The sequence below is a fragment of the Melospiza georgiana genome, chromosome 3 (genome assembly GCF_028018845.1).
Source record: "Melospiza georgiana isolate bMelGeo1 chromosome 3, bMelGeo1.pri, whole genome shotgun sequence".
NCBI classification, from domain to species: domain Eukaryota; kingdom Metazoa; phylum Chordata; class Aves; order Passeriformes; family Passerellidae; genus Melospiza; species Melospiza georgiana.
In genome coordinates, this window is record NC_080432.1 from 16528354 (window position 1) to 16550418 (window position 22065).

Here is a 22065-nt window from a genome sequence, read left to right on the forward strand (position 1 = left end):
CCATTCCCTTCCCAAGGGCAGCCAGCCCTAAGCCCAGCCAGGCCAGGCCTGAGGCTTTCACTCTGTCTGGGATGTAGATCCTTTCCAAATCTACTTTACAACTCCTATATTTCTGTTATTCCCACTCAGTTCTGGGTTGCAGCTTGTTGTGTGGGATTTTGTTTCATTCTCTTCACATCAAACAAAGAGCTGGGACACAAACAATGGCACCAGGAGTGGAAGTAAAAGCAGCTTTGCACTCCCCAGCAGATGACCCCAGAATTCAGTTGGCCAAGAGCTGTAGGAAACAAATTCACCATCCAAATGTTCCTCTTTTGCTGTATCTTATTGTTCCAGGGGTTTATTTCCTGCTTTCTTTATTGCAGAGACACCCAAACTCAACATAAGCATGATCAGTGTTCAGAGGGCCGATATGATCAGTGTATCTGTAAGGTGTAAATTTGCCATGGAAAGTTCTCCTTTGTTCTGCAAGGGGTTTGTTCCTGCTTTCTTTCCTGCAGACACACCCAAACTCAACATTACAACACCTGCCTCAAAACAATTCTCATTTTGACTGTCCCTGAGAATTTAAAACTATACTCAGAGCATTTCCCTGTCCCCAGGGACAGGCTCCAAGGCTGGGCTCTCACCTGCACAGAATGAAGAAGAGCTGCTGCACTTGCCAGTGGCTCTGGGCGATCAGAATCTCATGATCAGGGCTTGGAATGCAGCTTTTGTACACACTCTGCCTCTCTGAGCCCAGCAGCACTCCTGGGCATCAACTACCAGCTCCTCATGCTATGGAAATGGCACCACTCAGCCTGCCAGTGTGGGAGGGCTGGAGGGTGTTGGGTGCTCATTTGCTGTGAAAAATAGTTTCGTTGTTGTCATTATCATCATTGGAGCATTTCTTTCATCCTTTCATCCCTGGGCAGCAGGGGAGGCATGGCAGGGGGACCTTTTCTCTGTGCTCTGCTTGAGTTCAGGCAAAAGGCCCAGCAGCTGTAAATGAAGTTTGCAGCACTGATCCCTTAGGAACATCCACATTCCTGAACATCCACCTTCCAGCTCACCCCAGAACCTTGGGGCCTCTATTCCATGACCCCATCTAACTGTGCTGTGAGGCTGTCATTCCTGGGAATGCAGAAGACCAAGGCAGTGAAAAGTAAAATCACATCCCCAAAATTCAATCAGTATAAAAAGAAATATGAGTCTTCTGCATGGCAGGCACAGGATGAACACTAAAAAGCACTGGGTTCTACTCTCCCAGCCTCATCATACCGAAAATTCAAAGTAAGCTGTCAGCTCAGACATGAGGAGTCAAGGCAGATACACAAAAGCTACAGAGAAACAGAAGCAAGAGTAAGAATGATCTGCAACAGCAGATTTTATTGCCACTGTTTGTAGGCTGGTAATTTTTGCACAGCCATGATAGTTTCCACTGCAAAAGGTGGTTATGTCCCCAAATCCTTCTATCCCAGACAAAACAGGGCTGGGGTCACTGCCATGACAAACATGCTTCACCTCTAGAGTGAGCCACAAGGCAATTCCCTGTCCAGAACTGTCTGTTTTCAAGGTGGAAAAGGATCATCTGTTCCTGAGTAATTGAAAAACAGAAACCTGTTGCTGAAATCAATTTCTGTGGCCTTAATTGGTCACAGAGGCAGCCCTTGAACATAATTGTGTTAGACCAGAAAACAGTCTCCACTTTTACCAGTAAATTATCAGTAAATAGATCAGAGCAGCTGTAGCATTTAGAGACAAAGTGAGGAGACGGACACCTGCTTTTCTGTGTCCTTCTGTGACTTGCCAGAGGGCCACAAGCGGCACTGGAACCTTTCCAAAAGCAGCTGCTGGAGATGGAAGGCTGATGGTGTTCATCCCCTCATTGCACCTATTGTTTTATCCAGGGGGCAGGCAGAGGGTGAAACTCAGTCTTTCTCACTCCTTAAGGGACAGGACACCCTGCAGAGAATGTGTTTTGTGTCACTGACAAATGATCCAAGGCACCTGGGAAGAAATCCCTTCTCACCTGCTTGTCTCTGGAACAGCAATACACTTTGTACACAATGCTGTCTCTCACATTGCCCACACACACCCTGCTCTCACTCCTTCTGTTGTGCAAGGTGTGCACAAAGCAAGGAACAGAACTATCCATATCAACTAATGGTAATTAAATATTCCCACTCCTTATTCTCTGTTTGCTTCACACAGGAGAACGTGTAAAGCAGCAGGATCTCAGGATTTATAGCAGACATGCAGCTTATTGACATCCAAACGTTCTTCAACTTTGCTCTTTTTTGCAGTGGCACTTTTCTGACATTAACTCATTTCCTCTGAGCTACTGCTTAGGGAAAAGGAGCAAAGCAAAACAGCAATTTGGATCACAATTCATTCTGATCTCAAACTCCTTTTGCCTTCCTTTGAAAGTTCAGAGAACTGAAAAGTCCCAGACCCTTGACAGGACAGGTCTGACAGCTACAATGGAAAGTCAGCCCATCACACCTATTTCCTTTACTGAAAATATGAAATCAGAGATCAATGAAGACACTGGTTTTGGTAAAGGACAAGAAATGTGTTTAAAGCATGATTACAAGTAAACAAAATCCAATTAAAGGCTTAACATTAGACTGTACAAAACTTACTTCTAGACAGATGGAGCTTTCCCTTTATAGAATTGGAAAAATCATGGTCTGTGTCTCCACCTGGGGGCAAAAGCACCATGACCAGGTCTTGGCAAAGTGAGTGGGGGAAAAAAAGCATACTGGCTCTTTGCAAGAAATGGCAACAGGTAAAATTGACTGGATCTCTTTTAATGAGGATACAAAGGCAGTCTGACAAACAAAATGTACATCACTCATGAACACACAAAGGTTTAGAAAAATTCAACAACTCTGCTTTTCTAAATGAAGCAATTGCCCCCAAGTTTGTCCCGTGATCCCCCTGATATCTGACCATGATTGGGGAAGATCAGCTTGTCTTAAGAGCCTTGCAGGCCTGGGGTACTTCAGAAACCTCCTCCTTCCTGGCATTTCAGGCACTGAGGAAACCAGCACCAGTTCTGTGGGCCAGTCCCTCCCTGAGCCACAAGCTGCTGCCCATGAAGTGGAAAGCACTGTCACCACACACCAGGGCTGCTGCTGATGGAAATGCAAACTCAGCTCAGGCTTGCAGGGAAGAGGCAACTGCTGCAGCTGGCAGACACAGTGGGTAGAAAGAAAAAATGGGGACTGCTGTGGATGGAAACTTTAAACTCTGGAAGGAAAATGTAACATTTTGATTTCAATTTAAAGCTTTCTATGAGTAGCCTACTCAGTAAGGCACAGCATCCTGCTTTCCATAAGAAGTGCCCTTTCCAAGCCCTGCCTGGCTGTGTTTTTAGCAGACTCGGGGTGCCACAGCATGGGCTGGGCACAGCTGTCAGCTCCAAGAGCCAGGGCTGGGACACTGCAGGAGCTGCAGTTTCACCCAGAGACCGAGGCTGCCCAGCACCAGCTGTGTGTGTCCCCTGCAGGACACCATGAGGGCAGCACAGCAGCACCTCCTGCTCTCTTGGAGCACCCCAAGTGTTCTGAGCACCCCAAGCACGTCAGCTCAGCTGTGGAAATGAGCTTTGTATGGAAAGGACCTCAAGGACCATCTAGTTAAACCCCTTCATCTACTTAAACCCCCCTGCCATGGGCAGGGACAAATTCCACTAGACCAGGCTGCTCACAGCCCCATCCAAGCTGGCCTGCAACTTTTTCAGGGATGTGGCAGCCACAGCTTTCCATCTGCAGCACAGCTGTGCCAGCTGTGAATTCCTTGTGCTTCTGCAGCTTCCTGACCAGCCTGGACCCTCCCTGGCAGCCATGGTCCCTAAGCCCTTGCAAGCTGAGACAAAAGGGATGCAGGGGAGGGAGTGCACCCATCTCTCATTTTCCCTGAGCAGAGGAATTGGATGACAAATGTCCCAAGGCACCAAAGCACATTGCTCATTGCTCCTCACACAGACAGTGCTTGTGAAAGTTCAGATGGATTAAACCATGGGTCTGTGACCACTGAGACAACACACAGGGAAATTTCAGGTCAACAAGACAAGGAAATTCTATGTCCATAATATAAGAAATGCTTTCTTGATTAAAGGAAAAGTGTATAATCTTGTTCAAAAGTAATTTTTCTTCCTCCACATTGCTATTTCAGACTGTGTGGAGACAACTTGTTTAAACAAGTGAGAGCACTTTTTCTGTCAAAAACATTAACTCTTGTCTGCTTCCCACTTGAAAATTACTTAAGGAAGCAGGTTGGGTCTTTTCTTTTTTCCATTGCAATAGCAATAAAGTACTGTCTATCTCCTAAAATATTAACATCCTGTCAAACCTTCAAACCTTCTGATCTTCAACTTCCCAGCAAGTCCACAGGGTGTCTACTTACCTTATGTAAATGCATGTCAGTCAGAAGGATGGGATATTTAACCAAGCATGGTATTCCTTACTGTATTATTCAGTCCCTAGAGACATTTAAAATAATTTTTTTAAAAAAAAGCCAATGCAGCTGGTGGAACTCTGGGATCTAAGGCACCACACCTGTCTTTGAGAACATATCATACCTGCTTCCCCTTGTGGTACCAGAATCTTTGCTGGCCAAAAAACTCCCCACACCTTTCCCAGTCCTACAGATCGCCTTCCCATTTCCCTCCTGCCTTCCCTGCCTCCAGTTGGGTGCACAAATTGTCCCTCTGGTACACAATTCCCCTGGAAAAAGCAGTGTTGCTCCAATTAAATTCAGGAATAAATAACCCTACTAGCAAATTCCTCTGTACAGCCCAAATGTAAGGAACACTTCAACTGGAATGTGGTCATGATAAAATGAATCCAGAGATAAAACACTGACTACATTAATTGCAATCTTGAAAGCACAGGAATGACAAAGGCTGTTTTTCCCTGCTGTTCTGAGGTTGCTGGTCTGGAATGCTGCTTCACTTTCCAGAAGGCAAGAGGCACTTGTTTTAGAGGACTGTGCAGTTTGTGGCACTTAACTCTTTGGTAAATCAGCATGGCAGCAGTGCACTGAGGATATGGAGGAAATCCAGTCATTGGAGGGGATTTGTGGCTCCTTTTTGCAGCTGCAAGTGCTGGTGCTGGGTTACCAAGGTGGGACGTGAAGGGTCACAGGCTCACCATCTCTGGGAAGTCCCAGGACACATGGTGGCAGCAACAAATCCATATGAGGAAAGGAGATATTAGAATAATGAGTAAAGTCAAGGAAGAATTATCAGTGGCCATGGCCTTCTCGTGTCCCTAGTAAATAATGCACATGAAACACCTTCTGGAATAGCCAGAATTGCTGGAAAGGCACCAGAGTTGCAGTGAAATACAGCTGCTTACACTCAGATATCCAAGCTGAAGGGAAAACATTGAAGAAGTGTTTTCCAGGGCTTCTTTTAAAACAGCAAGAAGCATGGTGTAAAAAACATTTCTCTGTACAGTAACATTAAAAAGAGGAACATTAAAAAGAGCATCTGCATCTTGCTTTAGCTCGTGTTAAATTTCAGCACAGCTCATGGAAACCACCAACAGCTGCTCCACACAGCCCTGAGCACAAGGAAAAGGAGTTCACTGATGGTGGAAAACTGCAAGCTGCTCCTAGCCCTGTGCCACCCCAAAAAATGTTGTGGATTGGAAAATCTTGTTCCCCTAGAAGGAAACAGTTTTTTAAAAAACCACCAAGAGAGAGCTGTGCTGTTTTCCTGGTTATTTGAGACCTTCCGCATTTCCGAAGGAGAGAAATTCCAGAGCCGCCTGTTACGAGGAATTCTTCTCCTTGTACTTCTGGTATGCATCCAGTATCTCCTTGACAACACTTGGATCATCAAGAGTGGTGACATCTCCCATGTTGCTTGATTGCTCAGTCACTACTTTCCTCAGCAGCCTTCTCATGATCTTCCCAGATCGGGTTTTAGGGAGGCGCTTCACCACCTGCAAAGGAGGGAAGGATGCACCTTTAATGGAACTGGGGTCCTGCTGGAAACCACAAGGAAATCTGGCTGGACTATCCTAAGCCTGGCACATCCTATTTCATGGCCACAGCTCCTTTGAGGATCCTGGGAAATGGATCATTGTGAAAAATGCATGTATTTTATTATTGGCTTTTCGCAGATATTAAAATTAATATTATATGTGTTGTGTTAGAAAGTAATGCTGTATTAACTCTCTTAAGTAGTGTGTTAAATATAGTTTTAGGTTATAAAAATTGTTAAAATAGAAACGATTCTATGTAGGATACTTTTCTAAAAGAAAGGACTGGCAGTGAGATAGCAGCCACAGGACACCTAAATCTTTCAGAGAAAAAGAATTTATTGCCCTCTTAGCAGAAGAAACGAACTTCTTCCTGCCTTGAAGGCACTGTCAGGATTGAAAGGAAGAAGCTGACACTGACCAGACAGAATCCTGTGTTTGAATGGAATTTATGCATCATGTATGAGGTGTATGAATATGCAACAGGCTGTTGCTTTTAAGGGTTAATCCTCTGTTAACATGGGTCCTTTTTCGGGCTCGTGCTGCCCAGAAAGAGGTATCCGGAATGTTCCTAACTCTTTGTATTTATTGTCCCATATTGTCCTAATTCAATTTATCCAAATTATTATTACTCTAATTGTATTACTATTTTTATAACCATTTTATTACTATTAAACTTTTAAAATTTTAAAAACAAGTGATTGGCGTTTTTCACAATCGTGGAGCACACAAGATTGTGTCCAAGGAAAGGAGTCTCACTAGCCATACATTTTATTCTTCTTTTAAGTGGATTTTGTTCCCCATTTCCATGTCCAGACTGAGTACTGCAGGATGCACAGCTCCTTTAGGAATCAGGTCCTGAATATGCTGTTAACTATTAAAATCTAATTGCACGTGAAAACTTAGGCACAAATGGTGACACAAATCTCAACACATTACCAGAACAGACAGAAAAAAATAAATATATATATATATATTCAGCTTTACAGAGCAGGAATATAAAGCAACACAATTCTGCACATCAGCTGCAGGGTCTCCTGCTCCAGGGATATCTCCTGTCTGCTGATGTTTCTCTCTGCCTGGTTTCTGTCAGCCTACACAACTTCCTTCACATCAAGAACAATCTTAAATGCCTTGGCTATGCCTCCTGGAAGGACTTAGCAGCAAATTCAAAGCTTTAGCATCAATGTGAGCCTGATGAAGAGTTCTCAGACAGTGAGCAGAGACACCAACAGACCTCACATTTTGCTGCACAATCAGACCAAGCAGGCTACAAAATTCTGTAGCATTTACTGACATGCAAGGAAAGAGTTAGGGGACTTCTCTGTAGGACTACCCCAAACCACAGGGAAATGGAGGCATTCCCTTGCACACCTGCAAGCTCTGGAAGCTTCTCCCGTCCACTGAGGATATCTTGGGGTGTTCCAAGTTGAAGGAGCCACTCTTGGCTGCTCCTGTTGTGTTCTGTTGCCTGTGCCTTGGTGTCCACCTTGCATGTGGCTAACCATCACTGCAAGCCAGCTGGGCAGTGCCACTGCCTCTCAGTGCCCCTCTCACATGCAGACAGACCCCTGCACCTGCCCTCCTCCTCCCTGGATCCCTCCTGCCAGTGCTGTTTTCCTGCCTCTTTATCCTGCAGGCAGGACACTGAGGGCTGTGTGATGTGACCATTCCCTGCTGCTGGCACCAGTTTCAGTCTCCCACTTACCAGGATGTGGTCAGGCACTGCATACTTTGCTATCTTGGAAGCCACTATGGCTTTGAGCTCTTCTTTGATGTGGTCTACACGAGCTGTCTGCTCCTTTAGCACGATGAAAGCAAAGGCACCTGGAAGACAAATGAGCAGAAACCACAAACATCACATTAGATACTGTCTGGAAAGGCCAAGGATGCTCATTTGAATGCCAAAGAAGGTTCAAATCATTCCTGTGCAAAATCTAGGGACTGACAAGAAAACTATTGATCTTTTTTACAAAGGCAAGCCAGACTGCAGCCCTCAAATGATGGCCCAGCCTTTTCCTGGCATCTGTGACTGATGTCAGTGACAATGACAAGTCAACATAAATGACCAAAGCGTTATTGGGATCAGAGGTTGCCCAATGTAAATCAGCCATTCCCATTCTGTTCAGAGCACACTTCTAAGCACAATCCTATTAAAGAAGCTCTACCATATACACGAACACTAAGTATGAAAACAGTTTAGGGAGTAACACCCAGGTTAGGAACATGTAGCTATTTTCCTGGCTGTCTTTGTCTCTTGGGGCAGCAGTGCCAGTCAGCCTAAGGAAAACTGCCCTCCCATTCCCTCAGCAACTGCTAACAAGCAGGGTTAGAATTTAAGGGAAGTGCATGCAGATGTCATGTCAGGACACTGCTTTTCACATACCTTCTCCTTTGATCTTGTGTGGATACCCAACCACAGCTGTCTCAGGGACCTCAGGGTGATCAGCCTTCACGAAAAGTCAAGCAAAAATACACAAATCAGAGCTGCTGAAAGCCCTGCAGGAAAGCTGGATGCCAATGTCCTGCTGCAGGGTCAGCTGGTGGCCATGGCCACAGCCACGTCTCAGGGAGTAACTCTGCACTGGCCCTGCTTTTATAAACAAAAAATAACCACCCACTGCTGAGCCCACTGCACACCAAGCTGAATTTGCAACAGCTGGAAAGCCTCTTTCTCTTTCTTTGTGCATGGCTGTGGTCCCAGATGGCAACTGGCCACTGCCAAACCACAAGCAAAACCAGCCTTGCAGTGCTCAGTGCTGCAGAGAGCTGTGGCCAGCAGAGGTAAAAAGGGAAGCTGCCAACATCACAGCCCACACTGGACTTGTGTTTATAAGTGCCCAAAGCACACCAGAGAGTGGAAAGAATCAGATTTCTTCATTCCCTAACCCAAAATGCATTTTTGTTACTATGCTACACATCAGTGATTGCTTCTGTTGCACTGCAGAGTTTAATTCAACATTCTTCTGCAAAGACCAGAAGAAACCATGCATTTGCATCCCACACCCAAGAATGGATTATGTTATCTTAAATTACCTTAAAATATGAAAGTAAACATCATAGAGCAATCTAGGGACACAAATATATTTTCTTTTACACATGCATACACATACATAGATTGTGAGAGGAGCTGGAGCCTGTAGCTATGGTCAGAAACTTGCACAGACAAAAGAATTACTGTTATAAAGGATAAAGTAGGATCCTGTATTCCATGCAAACACAGCTCAGGTTCATCAGATGCTACATTTATAGTGCCATTTGCAAGCAAGGCACATAATATAGAAATAAATATACAGGTCAAGCTTTAAATATAAACCCTCTGAGGACTCTTTGTTTTCAATTTCCAGAGATAATATTATTTTCTCTCAAAAGGGCAGGCTAGTTTTGCAGCTGACATAAATCAGTGTTGCTTTGTGTTTAACATTGCCTAATTCTAAGGCATACCCAGCCAGTTCAGATAAGCAGGAACCACAGGTTTAGGGAGGAGAGGTCAGGTATTGTCACAGACATATTTTATTAAAAATCCTTTTGTTGGGATCTTTTCTCTTGAGAAGCTGAGAGGCCTCAGAAATTAAATGTAAACAATAATTATCTGCTGCTGTGGAATGCAACAGGTGCACCTGTGATTGGTCTCATGTGGTTGTTTTTAATTAATGGCCAATCACAGTCCAGCTGTCTCAGACTGTGTGGTCAGTCACAAGATTTTATTATCATTCCTTCCTTTCCTTTGCTAGCTTTCTGATGAAATATCTTCTTCTATTCTTTTAGCATAGTCTTAATATATAATTTTCTTTTAATATATATCATAAAATAATTAATCAGCCTTCTGAAACATGGAGTCAAGATTCTCATGTCTTCCCTCATCCTGGGACCCCTGCGAACACCAAATATATTTTCTTTCACACATGCAAGATATTAGCAGAGGGGAAGGAAGAAATAGGAGAGACATTTTTGAAGTGTCCACCATATAACTGCATCACTGAGAGGTAACACAGCTCTGAGAGCTCAGTTACAGGCACTGCCCACAGCGTGGCTCCCCTCACTTGCTCATTTGCTGTCTCCTCAGTAAGGGAGCTGCTTCCTCTTGCACCTTTGCTGTTCATTGTGCATCAAGCCGTGCCTATGCAGGGGCAGGGGTTTGAAAGCTGCTTTGAAAGGGTCACCCCACCCCACAGAATATGCCCTGCCAAGGGACCCCCACCTGCTTGGAACTTCTTACCATTGCATCTTCAATTTCTGCCGTGCCCAGCCTGTGCCCACTGATGTTAATGACATCGTCCATGCGCCCTGTGATCTGGTAGTAGCCTTGGTGGCTCCTGTAAGCACCATCCCCTGTGAAGTAGTAACCTGCAGAAAGACACAGGGCAGGTCAGCAAGTGTGCCAGTGTGCTGGAATCCAGGACATCCCCCTGGCTCCAGCCCCTGCCAGGGGGCTCAGAGACCTTGGCACAGAGCCCAAGACACCCCTGTGCCTTCGAGGGAAAAATGACCAACCTTATATGAGGAATTACAGGCCACGGAAGTTTAAGTAGAATGATAGTTTGTTACATGGCAAAAAGTAGAATTTTGGGGTTTTTAGAATGGGGCCTCCCAAAATGGAGGAATCTGGGGGTGCCCTGTCCTTTTTTTCTCCTTCTTCCTAGCCTCCATCTTCTGGGTGATGGTAGCACCTGAATAGCACCAAGATGGTGAAGCTCAGGTGTGGTGATGTTCAGAGGGGTCCCAGGATGAGGGGAGAGATGAGAGTCTTGACTCCATGTTTCAGAAGGCTGATTTATTATTGTATTGTATATATTATATATATTAAAACTATACTAAAAGAATAGAAGAAAGGATTTCGTCAGAAGGCTGGCAAGCAAAGGAGTGGAATGATAACAAAAGCTCATGACTCTCAGAGAGTCTGAGCCAGCTGGGCTGTGATTTGCCATTAATTAGAAACAACCAACATGGACTAATCAAAGATGCACCTGTTGCATTCCACAGCAGCAGATAATCATTGTTTACATTTAATTTCTGAGGCTTCTCAGCTTCTCAGGAGAAAAGATCCCAACAAAAGGACTTTTCATAAAATATGTCTGTGGCACTCAGGTCTCTGCCAAGATGGACAAATCACTGAGGCATCAGCAGCAACCAGGGGCTGATGTTCCTGATGTAAAACCAAGCCCAGCCACACAACCCACCATGCTCAGCTGGATTTACAGAACCAAGAGGGCTCTCTGATCTCTCTAAGAGATCATGCCAACATCTGCACAGCAGCTGTGTGCTCACACCTCTTGGTGCACACAGTGCTAAGGCAAAACCACTTCAGATGCCATTTGCCATCACGCCACAGGCAACTGGTCAAGTTCAGAAGTGCTGCTGGCAGCAGCCATGGAAAAGTCCAGCTGTTCAGCTGAAAGGGAGCAGCTCTATTACATTTGGTACATGGGAACACTGCCAGGTTTTTTTTAATCACTTACAGCAGGATGGATGAAAAGCCATTTTCCCTCCCGGCTAACAAAGATCCAGATCCCAGATAACAGTCACTCTCTAGCAGGTGAATGTGGGAGAAACATTGCTAATCAGATCAGCTAAAAACTCCAAACCAGCCCATGATAAGCATGGAGGGCCTAAACCATTTGATGGAAACTGGAAAAGGCCCAAGGTTTCCTGGAAACTCCAGTGTCACTGAGGAACATCCTGTGACACAGATTGTGTTGGCTCTTCACCAAGCCCATGTTGGATCTGGATTGTTCCAGTGGCACATCTGAGAAGCAGCAGGCAGCTACTGCTGTGAAATCCAAAGGTGGTTCTTGCCAGGACCCATTATTGCCCTGTTCATGGACTTTCAGTCATGTTTTCTGCCCTTCCAGATTAATTAAACTACCAACTAAACACCAACAAGACATAAATGCAAATGCAGAGAGTAATAAGAGACTATGGGGGTCATTCAATTTCTTGTACCAGTTTCCCATTCTTATTATCCAGCCCATTTTGTATTTTGTACAATTTTCAGGATTGCCTGTCTAATTTTTGCCACCCTGTAGCTTTCAAATCCCTTTGAATTTCTTCTCCTGAGTGAAGACAGTTGTCTTGTCCAATGTCCTACAAAAAATATTTCCCTGCCACTTCTAGTTATTTACCAGACAACTTGACCATATTTTAAAAAGGAAGGTTGCATCACAGGGTTAAGATTCAGTGATGCATGAGGTATTTTCCATCCAATATGCCTTTTTCCAAGTGAGATACAAAGCTCCAGAGAAAAGATACTTGGACTTTAAAGCTTGGGCATTAAAGTTTTCTAGAAAATACATCCATTTTGACAGCTATAAAGGTCAACACTACCTAAAACCATCAGGGCCTACTTGCAATCTGTGACACACACCCCAAGCCACCATGGCACAGAAATATTCAGTATTCATGCTGAATATTCAATATTCAATAATTTCATGCTGAAAATATTCAGGGGGCTTATTAGTGCAGTGAAACTGCCTTCCCTTGGCCCTTTCCTTACCTGGGTAGGCTTTGAAATAGGCATCAATGAAGCGCTGGTGATCTCCATGGATTGTTCTGGCCATGCCAGGCCATGGCTGGGCAATGCAGAGGGCACCAGACACATCATTGCCCTCTATCACCTCTCCCTGCAGGTTCAAGCACAGAAAGGATGACACAGGTGAGCAAAAGAGGAATAATAAAGAGCTTCTGTGTGTCATTGATCCAGCTAGAGTCACCCTGTTGCTCACTGCAGACTGCCAGGGGAGGGTCACAATAAATGAGAAAATAAATGCAAACTACTCTTGTAGACACCTGCAATGCCCTGTTGAGAAATCTGTATGGACAACTGAGATATGCTCTCTCTCTCTCTATCTACATATAAATATAAATATTTATAAATAGTTATTAAATATGTAAATATAAATACACATAAAATATATAACTATAAAATTATGCTATTATGTAAATATATAAAGATAAAATGTATGCATATGTAAATATAAAATTATATAAATATAGAAATGCAGAAATATAGAAATGTATAAATATATAAGGATATAGATATATAAAGTTATATAAATACATAAATATAAATTGATTATCTATTCCCCCACTTTTAAGGAGAAACAAGCCTCCTTCTGGATCCTGCTCCTTTGCCATCCAAAAGGTGATTAAAGCATAAAACACACACCAGCTCCTCACTTGGGGCACCCAGCACAGCTCCAACTCACATTCTCATCCATGAGCACAGGCACAATCCCAAAGAAAGGTCTCATAGCCATGGCTGGAACGATCTCAGCTTCCTCCTCTGAGGGACGTGGGGCAATGCAGATGCCACCAGTTTCTGGGAAAAAAATTAAAAACAAAATATATGTAGTCCATCCACTGCTGGGGGAAAGCAAATTCCAGCTCTTCTTAGGTCAAGAAGAAAACAGTGAAGGCACCTTGCAAGAAAGAGCCACTGGGAATGATTTCTGCAGGACCCAGAAGCACAGGCCTGGCATGGGCAGCACTCAGCAGCCCCAACTCCTACCCAGAAGTGATTTTACAGGGAAAGCATCAGCATTGTCAGGGGATTTATCTCCCTCTAGTGTTTCCACAGCTGTCTAAGGTTAGCAGGAAAAACACTTCAGGAGTGTGAATTACTGTTATTACAGAGCATGAGATTAACCCACCCCTTACAGGCAGGTTGAGCTTATTTTCTAGTCAAAATTGAACCGTTTAATCATCCTTTTTCATTCCTGCTGGGATGAGCATTAAATCAGACTCCAGCCTTAATGAGGTCTTTTCTATTCTAAATCTAATTCTGAAACACAAGAGAGAAACAAAAACAAAGGAGAGTAAGGATTTTAAAAATACAGCTCTATAAATAAAGGTGAGTTCTGCCACATGGAGAGTGCATTCCTCTACCAGCTTTGCTGAGCTTGTGAAAATTGAAACCAGGGGTTGGAATGGCTGATTTTGACCCTGAATTGGCCAGCTCTCAAGAAGGGTCTCTGATGTCCTTAAGCTTTAGATCTGCAGCAAATGTTTTCACATGTGGCTCACACATAGAAATATTCTCATTTCATTGATGGGCATGCATTTACTTCACGTTTTCTGTAACTTTTGAAGAGAGGAGCTTGGATTGTTCCAGGAGGAAGCACCTGCTGACCTCTGTTTGCACCAGAACAGGGTCCCTGAGTGAGCTGAGGCCTGCTCTTGCTCAGCCACTCCTCATCCTCCATGCAGCACTGAGAGCTGTGCTCCAGCATGGTGTTTGCCACATCCCAGCCACACACCAGCCAGCAAAGCCTCACTCCTGAGGGAGCTGCATGGTAGCAAGGCTGCCTTAAAAATTTTTTGCATGGTGAAGACCTGTTATAAATTGGTTTAGAAGTACCAGTTTTAGCCACTGACAGATGACATCAAGCCAAACTCCTAGGCTCTACCCTGCCCTTATGAAGCCTTTCTGTTCAGAGGCAGAGCTGGCAGGGAAAAGCTGTGTTTCCACACTGTCAGCAGGGTACAAACCCACCCAGGCTTTGGGCAAGGACAGCAGAGTGTGAGCTGGGGATGGGTGCTTGGAACCGGGCTCCCCTCTCACATGGAGAGATCCTGGCTGGCAGCAGAGCAGAGCTCTCTGCCACCACAGACAGATTGGAGTCACTGCTCTGGGGAAATCTGCTCCAGAAGCACCAGCCCAGTCTAAATCATTGTGAGACAATGCCAACAACAAAAGCTTCCATGGGGTATCCAGAGATGTCTTTCAAAACCAGCTTCTCTTCTGTCGGGACCCAGGAATTCCTCTGGGTGACTCAAGACCCTGGCAAGGGGCTCAGAGACCTTGGCACGGAGTGAAAAACACCTGTGCCTTCAATTTTAGCCCATGGAAACAATTAGCAACTTTGTGTGAAGAGTTAGAAGCCACAAGCGTTTGAGTAGAATGATAGTTAATTTGTCACAGGATGAAAAAGTAGAATTTTGGTGTTTTAGAATGGGGGTTCAAGAAGCAAGATGGAGGAATCTGGGCATGTCCTGTCCTTCTTCTTCTTCTTCTTGCCCTCCATCTTCTGCTGTGATGGTGGCACTTCTGGATTGGTTTAGAGTAGAGAAACTGTCTAACATAGGTGATAGGTATTGGAAAATTATTGTAAATAAAGTGCACTTAGTTCTTTGTATAAAAAGCTAACACCTCCTCAAGGGCAGTCAGTGTGTCACAACCCAACCTGCTGGACAGACCTCAGTGGGTCAGAGAAAGAATGGAATAGATAAGAAAAAATAAACAACCTTGAAAAGCAAAACCAACAAAACCAACAATTTTGACTTCTTTTTTGGTCACGGGGCTGGGGAAGAAAAGACTTTCTAAAACCTCAGGAGTCACCTCAACCACAGAAACCTGAGACTCCTCATGGCTGCTTTTTTTTGGTGAAATCCGTGGCAAAAGTGGAAATACCTAGTGACTCTTCTGCATCATGAAGAACTACACCTAAAACTCAAACACAGCTTTGGTCCTACTCCTGTAAATCACAACCTGGTATCTGAACAGCAAGATCCATAGGAATTTTTCATCTGCACTCACCCCACTATTAAAATTGCTTCTCATGATTGCTCTCTCACTCATTTGCCTCATCCAAAGGCTTTAAAGTGGATTCTTCAATCACCATTTTCTGATGCCTGCCAGGCTTTATTAGTTGGCAACAGGTTGGTGCTTTGGAGAGCAGTGTCCCGTGGAGGACACAGCGGCACAATTAACCAGCAATTCTGGAGCTGCATGGGAAAGGTGACACTGCAGGACCACAGCCAGCATCCATCATATTGCTCCTTCCCACGCTCCTTTTATGTTCAAATGGCATATATAATCTTTCCAGGATTAAATTGGCTTCCTCTTCATTAAAGCATCAACTGTAGAAAAAGCTTGATTCCACTTTCTAATAAAATCAATGTCATAAATATTTATCATTAGTTATGCTTCCAGGAGCTGTTTACCTACAAAACTGTGCCTGGCTCAAGGCAAGACCAAGTACTCTGCACTAACAGACTGTCCAGTGGGTGTTTTTTAACCCCTCACCTGACAAAATCCCAGAAGAAATACAGTTTAATACAAGATATAACGCTGTACTTTGGAGGAAATAGATAACACAGCATGAACACTGCATGCACCAGTTAAACAAACCAAAAAGTGTTAGGGCAAAACTGGATTCTTCTCAATTCCATCAGTGTGCAGTAACCAACTGCTTCTCCATGGTGTTTTCTTTCAGAGCAGTGAGGAAGAAAGCAAATGATGAGAAAAGACCCAGCCAGTCATCTTCCCTTCTGCTCAGCATGTAGGAACCCAAAAGATTTAAGAAATCAGTAGGTGAGGTAGATAGCAGTTAACATTGCTGCTCTGAATTCTGAGGTGGTTTTATTTCAAATCTGAAAATTAAAAAAAAAAAAAAAAAAAGAGCCTGCAAGTCTGGTCTGGATTAAATGGAACTTGGTTGTGTGCCAGAAGAAAATTTATCACACTGAGATAGAGAGCCTGCTAGCAGGAATAAGGACAAAATCAGGAGCAGCTTGACTGGAAAGGGAATGAATATGCTGCTCAATGGTAGTTCAAGACTATTTCTCAGCAGAGGCAGAATGCCAGCAGCTGTGCTCCTGTCTCCATGGCAAACTGGATCTCATGACTTGAGAAGGACATGTTGCAAGACACCTCTAGCAACTCCTGAGTGCTGGTGCCCAGAAAAGAGAGGACTGGGTGCTGAGAAGGAGCCAGGAAGGAGCTGCAGGATTTCTTCAAGCAGAGGGCCCCACAGGCAGTGCAGCCCCACTCTGGGTACAGCACATGGCCAGGGGGGCCAGGAGGGAGCTGGACTGGAGACAGCACCCACTGTGTCCAGCAGCTTGCTCACAGCAAAAAATCCTCAGCTGCTGCACTCAGCTGGGCCAAGCCTGCTGCCAATACACAGGTGCATCCTTTCTGAGGCATCAGAGCCCCAGGGCCAATGCAGCTACAGAACATTAATTCAATCATGGGACAAGGTGCTCTTCAGCAGCCCTGCTGGGGGATGGCACTGTCCTCCTGGTGGGCAGCCAGCAAGTCTCCACTCACTCCTTTCCAATCTGCACCAGCAGTTGCACCAGATCCCTTTGACCACACAACTGTTTTCCATCCTGCCCTGATCATTCCCAGAAAGGAGAAGAAAGCACACCTAAGTATAGATTGTGGCCATGTGGTGCTTTCAGTGTTTTTGCATGATAACACCATAACAAGGTTAGTACAGCTAATAAACTGAACATGAGTTTTGCAATTCAAGTTAACTATTGCCAGCTTTGCCCAGAAATTCAATTTCTGCCTCATCATTCTAGCAGCAATTGGCATTTTCCAACACTCAAAATATCAAAGAACATTTAGAGGAAAACAAAAAACCCAACACTGCTATTGCTTTTGTAAAACACATTCTGCACATAAATTGCTGTTACTCCCCAGTGACTCTCCAAAGCTTACCCAAATGCCAGGAGGGATTTTTTGACAGACTTGTTGGATCAAACTGAAATGTGTTGATCCCTCTCTCCCCACCAGCAGCCTGTCACTGGTCAGGGTGCCCTGTGCTGCCTCTTACCTGTCTGCCACCACGTGTCCACGAGGGTACAGCGCCCTTCTCCCACCACCTGGTAGAACCACTGCCAAGCTTCCTTGTTGATGGGCTCTCCCACTACACCAAAACAAGAAAGAAAACAGCCTGAGACCCAGGAGACTGCAGGCAGTTCATTCTCCCTCTCGGTGCACCACAAGCTGAACACAAGATCTCCAAGCAGAACGCTCGCCACACTTTTCCTGGGATGCACCAAGGACTGCGATGCACTCCTGTAAATGAGGATTGACTTTTTCCAGAAGGACCAAAAGGCAAGAAATTAACATCACTGAAAGTAACTAATCAATGCAGGTCATGTAATAAGAACCTTCAGAATAGAAAATAATGCAGAAAAATGCTGGTTGGGTCACCTATGCCAGTAAAATTCAAAGTGATGCTCTTTAACATTAGATAAATATTTTTAGTCAAGAATGTGATCCTGCAAAATAATCCAGGAAACAGGCAATCATACAAAAGTTCAGTGGACCCAAAATGTGATTTTGCTGCTTCTTCTGCTGAGAAAATATTTGAAAAGCCAGACACAGAGCCAGCTTTATCATCTTTTTTCTAACCACATTCCACATGATCAGCTGAGCTCCTCTGGCATCTTCATTTCACCAGCTAGAGCCCTTTGTGTTTTTCAGATGAAGATTTCATGTCCCTTACCTGAACCCAAAACCCTCAGGGAAGATCTGTCATATTTCTTCACCCACTCTTCTCCATAATTCAGCAGCAGGCGTATCGCCGTAGGTGCGCCGTAGAACTGATTAATCTTCAACCTTTGCACCACTTCCCAGTAACGACCTGCAAATCACAAAGTGCCTTTTTCCCTTTCCAGCACTGATATACTGCTGCAAACACTCAGCTGAAAGGTTAACAGCCTTGGAGCTGTTGCTACTGTGAGTACACAGCAAAAGCAATGACAGCTTCTTTTCCCTACCCTGGATTCACAGATGTTCCTGACTGTTGTACACACATGATCCAAAGCAATGGAGCTTACCTCTCCTGAGCAGGAAGGTCACTCTGGACAGGTCTCTAAACCTCTTTTACCACATCCAGCCAAACCTTTTCCCACCACTTCCTCACCTGGGTCAGGGTACACGGGAGTGCTTTCAAACAGGACAGAGGTGGCTCCATTGCAGAGTGGTCCATACACAACATAGCTGTGTCCTGTGATCCAGCCAATGTCGGCCACACAGCCAAAAACATCGCCTTGCTGGTAGTCAAACACATACTGCAAAGATAAATGTAAGGCCAGCTGATTGCCTGGTGCAGATGCTGGGCTGGGCATCCAGCTGGGAGCAGGAGAGTGCACGGGGCAAGTGGAGCCGTGGCCACACAAAGAGCAGCCTGAGGTGAGGAAGGGAATCAGAGGGACCAGCACCAGGGCTCCCAGGCTCCTGGCACGTTTGCAAACACACAGGAAGCACAGCTGTACCAGCAGCTGCTCAACAGAGCTCCAACCAAAGCTCAGAGCCTTGGATACCTAAGGATGCCTGCTCCAGGTGCTCCACACAGTACAGCTGATTCTGAGTCGCAGGGAAACTGCAGACCACAGAGTCTCAGATCCTTCACCAATATCAACAGATTTCCATCTGGAGAGATCTGGATCACCTACCTGGAGATAGGTGCCCATAAGACATTTACTGAGAAATATTCTTAACTGCTCAGCTTCTCTATATGACTGCATCACTTTCCAGATGCTACCCTCTCCTTGCTCATCAAACTCAAGATAAAGATCTTGGGGAACTCATTATCTTCTCTTGGATATGGCAAATGCTTCCCACTGTAAATCTAACTCCTCTACCATATGGTGAAGAGGTCCTGACTCATAAGGAGTCAGGTTTATGGATCAGAACTAAAAAAAACCCACGAGTGTGTGACAAGAGTGTCACATGTGAGTGCAAAGACCACAGAGATCACATAGGTCAGCTGATCTCTCTATCTAGAAAAGACAATTCTCACCTCACTTTTCCATGTGCCTTTCCCTCTCATGCACTCTGCAGGTGGAGAAAATGCAACAGTGTGCAGATCTACCTTCTGGACTAAGGAAGAGATGCTTTGGTGTTTATGCTGTCACTTAGGAAAGCTGATATAAAAAAAATGTCCTTCATGACACTTGAACATTCAAATCTTCTTAAAATTCAGCCATGTCAGCCTAAAGAAGGAAAACCTTCACATGAATTGTGTGTGATTACAAACAGGTGATACCACTAAAACCAGATGGGAATCTTTTACCACAGTCCTCTCCTCATCTCACTGTTACCTTTTAATATGCAGACCTCAGACCAGAAGCTTCAAGAAGCAGTGCCTTGACTCTCTCCATTTTCATGAGAAAGGAGGTTAAAACATTTTCCCTAGATCACCCAGAAAAGCAGAACAGAAGTGCAACCACAAGAGGAGAAATACAACTTTTGTTCTTCATACAACAAGTACTATGTGAAGAGGCTGGTTTAAGAGTCCAGATCCTCTCTGAAATAAAAAAGTGCAGCTTCCCAATGCAAAATGCTATAATAATATCCACATTACCACTGCCAGTAAGATTCTTTCCAGAATCTCCTCAGCTGCAAATTTTGGCCAGCCAACATTGGCACGTTTTAAATGCAAGAGCAGCACTGCCATTTCCTTGCTTTCATAATTCTTTGTTCAGGTTTGCATAGTATCATATTGCTCAGAACAAATCCTGAAGATTAATTACACAGCTCAGATGCTTTCCAGCTTGTTTACAACCAATAAACCAACAGGGCAGCAAGCAGAGAATGCAGCACTCCTCCCTTGTCAGCACTGATAAAAGGCAAGTGAACCTTTCTCAGAGGGGGCAGCTGAGTTACCTTGTGTGTGAGAGCCGCATAGAGCAGGTACCCAGCCTGGGTGTGAACAATTCCTTTGGGTTTCCCAGTGCTGCCTGAGGTGTACAGCATGAAGAGCACATCTTCACTGTCCATGCTCTCTGGAGGGCAGACGGAATCTGCCTTGCTCATCTCCTGAGAAAGAAAACGTGGTTATGACAGAAAGACTGGTTGTATGGAGCCAAGCATCACTCCCTCTGTAAGCAAGGCCACAGCATCCAGGGACAAGAGCCACCCCTGCTGCTGCCTCTCACAAATGTCCATGGATATATCACAGCTCAAATGGGCTCACCTGGTGGAAAGGTTCCTAGCACAGCATCTAATATTTCCACCAGTACCTCTGCTGGGCAGAGAAGTCAAGGAGAACTGGCCAGATAAAATAACATTTCTGGGGAAAAAATGGTAAGTCATAGCTGCTTACATTTCAAGCCTTTGCAAGCTGCTGGTAGAAATCCAAAATGTGACTGCAAACACTTGACAGCAGCAGCAAGGCTGGCTGGGCATTGTCAGTACTTTCCTTTTCCTGTAAAATCTGTAAAGTGCTGCAGTTAAACTGTGTGTTCACCTTCCTTCCCTGGCCCCAGCAGTGGATGACTGTCCTGTCTATCCTCAAATTCTAATTTTTCTTCCCAGCAGAAGAGCGCTTTACTCTCCTGCCTCTGTCACTCTCTTTACATTCCCCTGTTTGGCCAGCTGGGTGAGATGCTCTCCTCACCCCCACAGGAGGGAAGGATGCAAAGCCCTGCTGGGCCAGAGCCTCTCTTGAGCTCTGTCCTGTCCTGATGAATAATTCCTGCCAGAATTATTAGGTGGCCCTTCGGAGGAATTTCTTGGAGCTGCCTTTTTTTGAGAATACACTGTAAACACACTGTACTTACAAGTGAACATTACCATCAGCAGGTCCAGTTGTTTAAAATTGTCTGACAAACAAAGCTTAATAAAATAGGAAGAGTTCACAAAATGTAATTCTTAGCCTCTGAGTTACAACATTGCTGCTCATCTCAGGTATTTCTCATGACATTTCAGCACTGCCAATTCAGGTTGACAGTTTTTGAAACAAAGATGAAATCCTCATATGCTCCATTACAACATGAGCTTAAATTTTGCAGTAAGCCATTGCACAAGAGCTGGAAAGTACAGCTGCTGTAAAGATCAGCAAGGACAGTTAACACCAATAACTGTTTCATTTTTGTTTTGTTTCAGATCCCAAAACTGACAATGGGATGAGCTCAGCTCTTGGATCACTAAAATACCTCAGGCTGTTAGCAGACCAAGGAAAACAATCAGAAGGTCCTTTGTGGAGTAAGGAGCAAGACAATTTCTGAGTAAAGGTTGTCTTCTCTGTTTAACTTACTCTACTGCTTCTTCCTATCTCATGTGACCAGCACAGAGACTCTTGAGCAATTATCTTGCCAGCAGATTAGCTTTTTCCAGGCATTATTAGCATGAGTAGTTCCTGTTTACTGCTGCCAGCAAACTGATAAAGCTACTTCTGCATTAGGCTGGGATCCCTTGTGTGCCAGCTAAACACATAAAAACAACTGCTGTTCTCTTCCCCAGGAAGCACAGGCTCTAAATATTTCCAAGCCGTCACTGTTCTACCACCATGGGACAGCCACAACACTGCTCATGCCTGGATGAAGCCTCTCCAGGAACTTCATTATTTCT

General features: G+C 44.6%; 1 protein-coding gene across 1 annotated transcript in view; it reads right to left on the reverse strand.

Annotated features, from left to right (window-relative positions):
* Positions 1–3986: 3986 nt before the first annotated feature.
* Positions 3987–22065, reverse strand: part of ACSS1 (acyl-CoA synthetase short chain family member 1) — a 33503-nt gene continuing 15424 nt past the window's right edge. The window contains exons 5-14 of the mRNA XM_058019459.1: positions 20380–20532; positions 18635–18782; positions 18215–18352; positions 17537–17629; positions 13181–13293; positions 12469–12595; positions 10195–10322; positions 8362–8425; positions 7684–7802; positions 3987–5936 (exon numbers count right to left, since the gene is read on the reverse strand). Of these exons, the coding sequence (XP_057875442.1) occupies positions 5763–5936; positions 7684–7802; positions 8362–8425; positions 10195–10322; positions 12469–12595; positions 13181–13293; positions 17537–17629; positions 18215–18352; positions 18635–18782; positions 20380–20532 (1257 nt within the window). The 3' untranslated portion in view covers positions 3987–5762. The remainder of the gene's footprint in view (positions 5937–7683; positions 7803–8361; positions 8426–10194; positions 10323–12468; positions 12596–13180; positions 13294–17536; positions 17630–18214; positions 18353–18634; positions 18783–20379; positions 20533–22065) is intronic.